The sequence below is a fragment of the Diceros bicornis genome, chromosome 1 (genome assembly GCF_020826845.1).
Source record: "Diceros bicornis minor isolate mBicDic1 chromosome 1, mDicBic1.mat.cur, whole genome shotgun sequence".
NCBI lineage: Eukaryota > Metazoa > Chordata > Mammalia > Perissodactyla > Rhinocerotidae > Diceros > Diceros bicornis.
In genome coordinates, this window is record NC_080740.1 from 76,607,993 (window position 1) to 76,620,041 (window position 12,049).

At 36.8% G+C, this 12,049-nt stretch overlaps 1 protein-coding gene across 4 annotated transcripts in view; it reads right to left on the reverse strand.

The window, feature by feature from the left end:
• Window positions 1–2,241: 2,241 nt before the first annotated feature.
• The window catches only part of GABRB2 (gamma-aminobutyric acid type A receptor subunit beta2), a 244,604-nt gene continuing 234,796 nt past the window's right edge, over window positions 2,242–12,049 (reverse strand). For all 4 annotated transcript variants that reach the window (XM_058545415.1, XM_058545398.1, XM_058545407.1 and 1 more), the window contains one exon: window positions 2,242–8,278. In XM_058545415.1, the coding sequence (XP_058401398.1) occupies window positions 7,931–8,278 (348 nt within the window). In that variant the 3' untranslated portion in view covers window positions 2,242–7,930. The remainder of the gene's footprint in view (window positions 8,279–12,049) is intronic.

The following is a 12,049-nucleotide window of genomic DNA, read 5'->3' on the forward strand; positions in this document are numbered from 1 at the left end:
TTCTTTACTACTGAGATGTTACAGCCTGTTTGATTCTTTCGCTGTGGTCACAAGACTGTCACTTTGGAGGCATGCCCGAGGCAGTGCCAGGGACTGGCCTCCAAAGCTTCATTGTGCCACCTGCTCTGAGGTCTGCGATTTCCCCCAGTCACTACCACTAAATAATGTGCAAGTTTCTCTTCCCATAGAACCTGCCACCCTTCTTCTCCTTCCTAGTCTCAGAAAAATCATTCCCTCTCTCTCTCCTTGCCCTTAAAGACACTCATTTTCCTCAGTGCTTGTGGGACCCTAAGCATCGTCTCTGAGTATGTCCCAGAGGCTTCTTCTTTCTTTTCAATAAAAATCTCTGAAGTGAAAAACAAATATATAAATAAATACTAATGACCTAGCTACCCAGGTGAAACAAAAGACAAGAACATGCACAAATCAATACATAGATTAGAAGACCCAGCAAAGAAGCCTAATCATTCTGGGGCTTACCTGGAACTTGTCATCCCATGATTATTCCTTGGTGGGTAGGTTGGGAGAGGGCGGCACATTTCACTAATGCTCTGTTACAGAGATTTTAGAGGACAAGAATATGCTTACATTATTTTGCTGCAGTCTGCTTTAGCAAATCAAGGATTAGGGACTGATTGTGCCTATTGTCATCCCTGAGATGTTTTATTATTCTGGGAGGTGGATTTCATGGCTTAGAGAAATATCCTGCATAAAAAACGTCATATGATATTTCAGAATTAGAACATGTTTCAGAAGAAAGCAAGGATATCTAAAAGGTCCTCAGAAGAAATTATGGTAGTTGGAATATGAGTGAGGGAATTTTCTTGTTATGAATTGATCAGTACTTTTGAGGGGAAATATTTGGGGATTTTCCCTTCCCAGGGTAAGTCATAGACCACGAACCCCACCTATGCTAGCATTTTCTGTCGGCCCTCTCACCATCCCCCCACCTACATGGATTCACAGGTGCATGCACAAGCACACACGGACCGCTGATTATTTGAACATGTTCAGGTAGCTAAGCAAATGTGTTCTCTCTGCTGGAGAGAAATGCTGAAACTTAGCATGAGGGCTGTCAAATGCAAATGTAAGTATTCTGCATTCTGGATTACATAACTTGCAATTTACAATGTTAACTGAGAAACACTGGGTCTTCATTCATCCCATAGTTGGGTCTTTTCAGTACTGTTTACTCCTTGGTAGTATAGCTGCTTTTCATCGTGACTTTATTGGAGTTGTGTCCTGACAGGCTGCCTCCCTCACAGTCAGCGTCTATGAGGTGCTGTTGGGACTGTCTAAAGTCACTAAGGGTGAAAGACACTAGGCTTGTCACCAAATGATTCACTGGCCTCAGGAGAGTTCCCATGAGTTTGAGAGCTGCCATATAATCCAAGAGGGCAGGGGCCTTGTACGCTCAGCCTGTATTTTTCCAGTACTAGCACAAGGTCTGGCAGATGGCAGGCTCTCAGCAAATGCTTCTTGAGAAATGACCAAAATAAATGAGAACTGAACCAGCTTGGTCATCCATTTTTAATGATGAGGTGGAAAGAGCTTGCAAGGATTTAGGGGGAGTCCAGCCTAGGTAGGAATCCAAGTTCTACTCTCACGGGCAAGGTACAGATTCTTTCTGATCTTGAGTTTCTTCTACTTTTAAGACTATGGCAAGGATTAAATGAGTATTAAATTTGTAAAGTGCTTAGCATGACGTCTTCAGCAGATACATGTTGAATGTTAAATGAATGAGCACATTATGTTTATCATATGTTTTCATGATTGAAGTCAAGTTCTCAATTAATTATCCTTAATATAAAATATCTAACCTAAGAGAACATTTAATAATTAAAGTTTTAGATACAGTAATAGAATTTGTGATATATATGCTGAATATTCTAGTAATGATGATAATTAAAACAGCAACAATGCAACAGTATCTATTTTTTACACACCACTTACCAAGTATCTTGTACTGTGCTAAGGACTTCTCATAGGTTACTTCATTTCATCTTTATAACAGCCCTATGAGGGAGGTGCAATTATATCTTTGCTTTACAGATAAGAAAACTGAGAGTTAGATGGATTAAGCAGTTGCACAATCATACACCTAACATGTGACAAGTTAGAGCTCAAACTCAAGTCTGCCCAACAGCAGGTCTCATGTTTCCAAGCTTTTCATTGCTTTTCACAAAAGCCATAATTCTACAACCTAACCCATACTAATAGATAAAAAAATAATTCTGCACCCAAGGAATCCACGTATACACACACATCCTTTTAAGTTTTATTTATATTTCTTAGTTCAAGAATTACACACTAGCCAACATTATTATATATTTACATGCTGAAACTGACTGTAATAAGTTTAAATTCAAGAAAATAATTCTTATGTGCTACTCATTTACATTCCTCATTTGTTACTATCTCATGTATCCCAGAGATTTTAGTAGTCCTGTTTTTAGAAAGACATGAAAATAGATGCAATGATATCCACTTGTGTTTTGTATTTTCTAGCCATTGGAAAATGTGCATTATGTGCATATTAAGAAAGGCTACAAGGTCATTAGTAAGGCTGATTATCACTACATTGTGAAGAAACTAGAATATCACTTTTTATAAAAGGACGATTCAGAACTGTGCAGGGACAATATTCATAACAGAACTATTTAAACACCCATGCAAATAAAAATACAAAATGTTATGGAATTTAAATTATTTGCAACTTTGTGTGAATTAATTATGTTTAAAATGACCATTGTTGAGCTCAAATTATTGAACTGTAAAGGGAAAGATACAAGCTGATGGAACTGTCAACTTGCTTCCTATGGCACAAGGACACACATGTGGACATCAGATTAGTGGACACGGGACAGGAGAGAGACATTTGCTTTTGAAAGTTAAAAACACAAAGTTTTGTTTTTCATCATTTTGGAGCATATTTATCTTTATCACAAAAGAACTTCTCAAAGCAAATTAAAATCTGATGTCAGAATTTTGCATATATCTACAGAAATGTCTTCCTTTAATTTCCAAATAACTGATATTTAAGAGTGCTGCTTTTTTTTATTAAATAGTTTCTTTAGAGTAGTATCTTAATTAGCATTCTGTTGGCTCCTTACTATTTTTTACAATGTTCCTAGTGTATTTGGAAAATATTTTTTAAACCTTTGGTGTGAAGCAGTGTCTTTTTTTTTTTCCATTTTCCCTTTTTTCTTTTTTTTGTTTTTTAACAATTCTGGAGTCTTTGGTTGAAAGGAACAATACTATCTAAGGACAAAATGCTATTATTAAAAAAAAGTCTTCTAGCATGTATTGTGTGTAACAAATTTCTGGAGCAAGTATGAATAATAAGCACTTCTATTTTCTGTAGTGTCATCAATATAAACTTTTACTCTTTGAAAATTGAGATGTAAGTTACAACCTTTGGTTTCTTGAACTCTGACATATAAAAAACACTATCAAGTTATCAATGATTGTTTCTGCTTTTCCCAGTTGCCATTTCTAAGGCTGTCTCTTGGTTGTTACATTGACTGCGCTAACACTACAGCATTCCCCGCGGAGAGGGCGAGAGAGTGAGTGAGTGGGCAAGTGAAAGAGTACGTGTGTATGTGTGTGCGTGTGTATGTATATATGTGTGTGAGTGTGTGTGTGATAGCAAATTGAAATTGAAACCCTTCTGTCTGGGATCCCAAACCATTTATGCAAAAGGGTGTTTAAATTACTCTGCTGGGGCACTGCAGTAACTGTACGTAGTAAAAAATCAATAAAAATTAAGAAAAAGAAACTAAACAATTATTTGTATCTATTGACTATTCATTTACAGCATGTTTAATTATTTACATAATATTATAACACATTAACTTAAGCCATTAACAGAATTAGCACGTTGCCTTACCATAAAATACAAATTAGAAGTTAAAAATATTTAAGAAATCTGTTTTAATATTTACACATGGTCAGTGAAAGTTATGGTTGCTCACATTACATGTATTCTGTACACTTAGCAAAATGGCATGATTGCTACAGTTGAGAATATTTGCCCTAACCAACATGGTGGGGTTTAGTTTTTTTTTTCTTCCTCCTCCTAGGAGGAATATTTTTTTTTTTTTATCATTTTCTGTTTTCTTAAGACATTTTTGTTTGTAAATCACCAATGGAAAATGTTATTTGTTTTCTTGAAAAAGAAAGCAAGTAGACAAGCAATGTGAGAACTAGTTAATTTCTGATATTCTGAGGTACAGTACTATTGTAGTGTCAAACTGTGCAATGGTTCCTAAGAACTGTAGGCATTGATTTGCCAAGAGAGAAATGCTCAGTACCCTGTATTACTTGTTTCAATATGTTGATTTGTTGGTTGTAAAATTAAAAATACTCATACTCTGGTTTAATGAAGGAAATAAAACATATTAGCTTATTCCTTTTGTTTTCCAACATATGAATGCATATCTATGTATGTATGTTTATATGGATCTATATATACACATATATACATGTAGATATGTTGTAAGACCTGTTGTTTGTTGATTGTTTTGCTGTTTTTGTTGTTGAGTATGAAGTTAGTCATAAGACTGCAACACAGTTACCTATAGAAAATGGAAGTTGTCTTAGTTGCCAATTTAACGCAGGTCTTGCTTAAAATAAACTATTCATTTCCCCATTACGCATTCCACTGAACTTTCTCTATGTTTTGTGCTTTTGTAAGCTGACAAATTTTTTTGTGTTTCTAATGCTAGAATGTAAAGTCTTTTGGTTCATAAACCATTTTTGTTATTATTTTTTTACTTAGCACTGCTTTTGAAGAAATGAGAAGAGAAAACATCTAGATGGCATTGCTTGAGTCTTTTCTCCTGTTGTTAAATTGCAGTAGAAAGAATTGTAACATTCCTTATGCAAACACATGATTATGTTGCATGAGTTTTCGATTCTGAAAATGCATTTCATACCTACTAGAGTCATGTACAATACATATATACAGATTGAGATCAAAGATTTCATTTAGACTGTGCATTTTAGAGTCAGAATTTGCCTATGAATTTCACAAAGATGAAAAAACACCTTAATTGCTGGCTATCTGGCTGTTTTATAATCAAAAGAAAAACTATACATATGTATAAACTGATAATAATACCATATCAGAATTGCCAAAACACACTTTTCTGGTCCTTAAATTTAACCACTGGCTATCAAGCTGACTGATCTTTGTAGCCTTGTGAGATCTAGCACCCCTCCCCGACCCTCCCCAATTTGGTGACTACAATCCAATTCAACTACAGTAAAAATATAGTTTAAGAATAAATTCTATGTCTACTGTTATCTCTGGGGAGGATGAGTCAGTTGTTTCTACCTACGTGGTTACTGAATGCCAATATATGGATTTTGCCCTAGGGCATCTGTTCCAAGGTCCCATCTTTCTCCTTTTCTAGCTTCTTCTTATCACCAAGAGCAGAAATGAATCCCTGGTCATGTGCTTTAGAGGATCTTGATGTAAAGTTGCTCCTTTCCACTTTCATCTAGATTACTCTGTTGACTTCCCTGGACATCAAAATTTTGTTGTAACCATAAATGACAATATCAAGGATTTTTATGGCTTTTACAATAATTGCAAATAAGAGCCCACTTCTAGAGTTGGGCTCTGAGTTGTCTCTAGAAAAACCTTTCCAGAATGGCATTTTGGAGTTGTGCACCTGAGTTATCGATATGCTCCTTCTTAATATATGCTACTCAAACTTTAACCCCTGGCCACAAGGGGCAGGCACTTTTATTAGTGTGATGCCCCCATATGGTTGCCTGGGAGAAAGTGTGTCCCTGGAGAAACTTAAGGAATTGCTACTCTGAGCCCATGGGCAGGAACTTGGTTGGATTCTGCCCAAAGATCATACTCAGAGGTATTCAAGTGTACAATCAAAAAATAAGGGCCAGAGTTTCCTATGCTGGTGAAAAAAAATACCATCCCATCTTGGGGCAAATTCAGAAAGCTGAATGCTAAATCTTTTGTGTTGTTATTCTTGGATGGTTGGAAGAGAAGGGCAGCAGGACCCCAACATATTCCAAGCTGCTGAATCATCAAGGGAAGAAAACATACATTTATTCACAGGCAGATACTGGCCTTGGCTACTATGCACAATTAGGAATGTTACTCCAAAAAGAAGTGTTTTTTTTTGTTTTTTAAACAGAAATAGCAAAGTCATCCTCCAAGAAAAAGTTCAATCAAATCGAACCTTAAGGAAAATGTAGCAATTCACTATTTTCTCCAAGAAAAGCAAAATATGAACCTCACATTGATAGAAATAAAAAATATATTATCTTATTCTCTTTCCTGTCCAACATATGAATGCATATGTCCAATTAGTATAGAAAGAAGCACAATAACATAATTTAAAAATAGAATAAAAACAATACATCGTGCCTGCCTGATTACAGTTATATGTTTTTCCGCAATATCAATTGAGGCTCATAACATTCATCATGTTAATGTGGCTTTGTTCTTGTCCTATTTTCCACTAGTTTTCATATTTTCTTTGATAGGCAGATTGCAACATACGAAATGAAAGCATCCTTAAAAAAATCAAACCCAACAAACCCACAAACTAACTCTACCTGTGCACATAATCTTTGAAGTATTGTTTGCTATGAAAATACAAAGGTGAACTTCATTGCACAGAAGGAAATACAGTTCACACAATCTCTCCAAAGCCTTACTTTGTCTATCTCCTTAGGATATAATCAGAATTTCAGAAGCAGGAAAACCTGTAAAGAACCATTAATCCCTTAAAGAAATGAACAAATCCTTCTTTTGAAATATGCTATTAAATTCAGAAATAAACTTATAGGGAAATGTTGCAGGGACAGCTGACATTGCCTGAGAAAAGCAACCTGTTTGCTAGCTTTGTCTGTGCTCTCTGCTAGTATATTTGAATGACTCCCAATCGAATCCACATCTAAGATACTTCTAATTCTGCTAACTTTTCTATTTTGTGGTTAGCTTTTGATTAGATAAACTATAAAAACCTCTGTAGGTATGCTGTCAAAAGCTTGTGAGGTTGGAAAAAAAATCTCTCTTGCTCTACCTTTTGCCACTGAACACAGTATGTATAGACCAGATGCTGTGTGGGGCTGATAAGTGTCATGCCGCTCGCTTGCTTTAATTTTGCTACAACAGTTGTTTCAGAATTTTCCACTCTGCTCTGGGTTGTTAACTCTTATTTTAATCACCTAAGAAATAGCATTTCAGAAAAATTTCTTTAGCCACCATGCACGATAATATTCAGAAGTCTCCCGGTCTCTAAATTTCAAAACAGAAGACGTCATAGTTGATTCCCTGTGCTCATGCAGAGACTGGCCAAATTGGTCTCCTGAGTCTCTGTTTTGACTCCCCCTAGCCCATCTGAACTACATGAGAACCTTCTAGAATCCAGTGGGAATTATCTTCCCATGGCACCAGTATCACCTTATTAAGCCAGGCATAGACCATCTTCAGTAAGCATGTTTGCATGGCATTGCAGATAATGTTTCATAAGCACGGTGCCATCTCAACGGCATGCCAACCCTAGGAGTAAAGAGGGGGAAGTATCTGGATATGATCACTTCTCAACGAAATGACTGACAATGTTATTGAGCCTTCTAAGAATGTCTTCTAAATAATTCCCCTTTGTAGAGGCTGCGTACTAAGCAGATAAAGTGGAACATTCAGATTTAATCTTGCCAGCATGTGTACAAATCACTTTCATTTTAACTGGAAAACCACAAGGACCTTAGTGTATTCATTACTTAGCAGAAGCAACCCAAATGGTATGAAATGGACCACAGGATAGGCCAGCAACTAAGGTATTTTAGCATCACTTTTGTCCTGGATTGATGTGTTTTCCAAGTCCTACGTCAGGTTGTACAACTGGTTTGAGGAGGAATCTAGTCCTTGCTTCCCATGGAAGGCCATGTTTTAGTTCACGTAATAAAGCCAATAGACGATGTTGAAGAAGGAAAAAACCACTGGGAAGAAAATGCGGGACCACCGATCTATGGCATTCACATCAGTCAAGTCGGGGATGGTGATTTTCAGCTGGGAGGCGCGTCTCCGCAGGCGGCTCTTCTTTTGTGCCACGTGTCGTTCCAGGGCATTTCGGCCGAAACTATGCCTGGGCAACCCAGCTTTCCGATACTGGATGCTGGAGGCATCATATGCCAGCATTGTGCTCCTGGGGTCTCCAAGTCCCATCACAGCCTCAGATGTGGCCATTTCGTTTTTTATTTCAAGAGTGCTCAGTAAGATGTTCTCATGGGGGTCCATCTGCAAGGGAGAAGAATCGAATGAGACAATCAAAACAATAAGCCTTTATTTGTGCTTATTTTGCAAGGCTCTAGGATATGGAGTTTAGGTAGCATTTATCACAGTGGTTAAGAGAACAGGCTTTGTGGTGACACTATGTAAGTTGGAATTGTAGCTCTGCCACTACAAGCTATATGAGTTTCAGTGTCACCATCTATTAAATGCTATTGCTATAATGTTTGCTGTAATGATGGAATGATATAATAGACTGTTGCCGGTACCATTTTCATTATTTCTACTTAGGGCATGCCGAGAAATAGAAGGCATGACACCCTTTAAGGAATCTGCAGTCTTGATACAAAAACATAGAAAATAAAACTGTATTAGGTATGAAATAGTATTAGGGGATTACTTACTGAATTGTGCTCACAATAGTAGCCTAATTACAGATGAATTCGTGATAAAACTACAACTAAAAACAGTAGGTAACATTTATTAACCACTTGCTGTATATGCCAGAAGTATTTTTGTATAACTTCGTTTATTTGATGCTTCTTAACACCCACAGTTACAGGATGTCACCTTAAATATGCAACATCAGTATAAATAGGGTAAAGGAAGAGTTTTGAACAGTAGAAACGGAGGCAACATGTGGCTAGCCAAAATGCAAGGAATGACAAGGAACTCAAAAATAACAGCTGGACAGACTGTGGGTGGTGGAGGGGTGAGTGGGGTGGGGGACTGGCTTCAGAGGGAAGGGAAGGAGGCAGGGTTTAAGAAGAGAGTCAGCCCAGAGTTGTCTGTACTGAGTTGAATTCTGGGCCCAGGGAGTGGAATTAAGGTGGCTGTGCAGATAGGGTGACCCTTTTTCTCTTGGTTGATTTCTTCTAGGCAAAGCCAAAAGTACACCATGAATACTCACATCATGATTCCCAAATATTAAATGATTATGTAATGGTTTTTCTTTTGTTAAGAAGGGAAGATTTGTGTCTTATTTTTAAGAGGCCTCAATTGCTACTGATAATGAAACCTAGCCGCAATACATTATTATTAACACTAGTATATTTATTTTGGTAAAAACTCCAGATATACCAATTGCCAATAAAATTTTTGAAATTATAAAATAAGGGAAAAATGGCCAACTATAGGTGCTGATGATATATGGAAGCAAGAGATATAACCAAATATTTAATTGGAAGATACAATGCTCTAAGCTTCATCAATTATGCAGAAGGCAAAGAGAATTTTGCTAAGATTATATACTAACAATTAGCTTTCAAATGTGGTTTAATGACCCTGTATTATAAATTCAAATCTAAAATATTTTGAAAAAGAAAAGCTATAAAATATGCTAGGGCATAATAATTGACCAATTAATCTCTGTCCACTGGTCAGACATTCTGTATGTTTGGTTTATGGTAGTATTTTGCTTAGTGGAAATATTAAACAAACATATTCTTTAGATTAATTTTAAAAATTTATATATTTGGAAACTAAATCCAATTAATGTTGAAACACTTCTGTCAAGGAAAAGACAGGTAATGGCTTTAATGATGAGTTCACTGGCCCTAGATGGGGAAACAAATACTTAAATGTGAATGCAATGTGCCAGTACAGAAAGTGTCTCACTGAATGCTCACAATCTTCTTTTGAAAAGGAATTCTTTTCCTAGGTTACAGGTGAGGGCATTCACCAAATTTCCCAAAGTCACATAGTTAGCAAACGGTGGAGCTGGAGTTCAATTCTTGATCGTTAGAGCCGCAAGCTTGGGGGAACAGGGGTGTGGTTTTCCAACACTCAAGGAAAGCAAAGCTCATGGAAATGGGAAACCTAGCACCCTTTGTTGTTATTTCAGATAGGATGCTTATATTCTGTTCTTTTCTGGGCTATTAACTCTTATTTTAACTACCTAGGAAATAGCTTTTTAGCAAAATTTTTATGCATGATGATGTTCAGGAGTCTCCCCTCTCTAAGCACCAGGATATTTGCTTTTCTATTGAACAACTGTAGTAAGAACAATTATGAATATACACCAGACTTGACCGAGTTAAAAATATAAACCAATAAGAAGAACCATAATAAAAATAATGAAAGCAGTGGACTATTATTAAGGGAAACTTGTTTTAAGTTTAGAACAAATGATCCTTAGATAATTCATTTAATGTTAGTGGGTTTCTGTTTCGTTATCCAGAAAATTCAAGATGTGTTAGATTAGAAAATTCCTCAAGTCCTATTATTTATTTTTTCATTCACAAATTAAAAAAATATATTTCTTGAACACCATTGTGTGTCTGGCACTGTGCCAAGTATCATAGCTACAGTGGTGAGGAAGATAGTATTGGTACTTGTCCCCACAGCAGTAACAGTCTCTAGAAAGAATATTGGATTCAGAGTCAAAAGATTGGAGTTCTGGCTCTTCCATTTATTATTTTTAACTTTGGGAAAATTATTTAATCCCTCTGATTCTAGGTTTCTTCAACCGTACTGGGGCCTAAGAATGGGGTTTTGGGAGATGAGCTGAAATAGAATATGTGGGAAGAACTTGGGAAACTATAGTACAATGCAAAGTTGATTGTTATGACCTGCTATGAGTGCAATAGGACAAATGCAGGCTACACTAAGGTGGGGAAACACAATAAATAGCTACGCCTAAAAGAAAAGTAAGTATGTTGCCCTTGCAGTGTATGTGAATACACATGGGTCATGAGCTTTCTGTGGATGAACAGTGCTGGAGATCCTCACGGGCTGACGTGGGAGAGCGGCGGTGGTGGGTGAGGTGTATTGAACACCTGTATCAACTTATGAAGTGCTACTCCTTGGTGTCCGTCATATTACATTAGAATACGTTGACCTCAAAATAGGACTGCTTGTATAGTCAATAAATAAATTAACTTGAATAAATAAAAAAAATTCTTACCCATAATTATGGAGCTGTGAGGTGGAGAGGGCTAAAGTATAACCTTCTTCATTTCTAATTTATCTCCCAATTAACAGAAACATAGAGAAGGTCAAGCAGGCTGTAGTTTATTAGGCTGCACATCAGAGTTAAGTTCTGAGATCCTGCTCCAATAACCCCATCTCGTCCTTTCAAGAACTAGTTTTCTCCACCATTTTCTCATATCCTCAATAAAGCCTTCCACATATGCCAAATTTCTTCCTCGCCTCCTCAGAGATTAGCTGAATCCCTCCACTGACACCACACCACAGCACCCGTTGACTCCACTCTCTTGGCATCACCAGTTTTGAGGGTTTTTTTGAAGTCTGCAAGAGTAGCTTCATTAACACCTGGAACTGTATCTGTTTACTTTTAGAAGCGGGGATGGATAGAGTGCAGTGTTTCCAAGTCCTGATTCTGGGCTCAGACAATCCAGGCTTTGATGCTAGGTTGAGCCATTCCCTAGGTTTGAGACCTTGGGCAAATCATCCAACTTCGCTGAGTCTTCTTATATGTAAAGCGGGAGAAAATACTCATACCAGTCTCTTAGGGCTGGTTGAGAGGATTAAATAAGACAGCACAGGCAAAGCACTTAGCCCAGCTTTGCACACAGTAAGCACTCAAAAAATCATGATGGATCCTACTATAAAAAGCAATAAATATTCATTAAATGAATACATTTGATCTTCTACTGCCATTTTTTAAATGACATGGACTGCATAAGCAAACCAGAATTTTGAATTCAACGTATCATTTAATTTTGCTTTGATTAGTGGCTTCTTTAAAGTACTGAGAAAAATGCTTAGTACATAGTAAACACTCTATTTGTTATAATACATAAATAAATTTATTAAGTA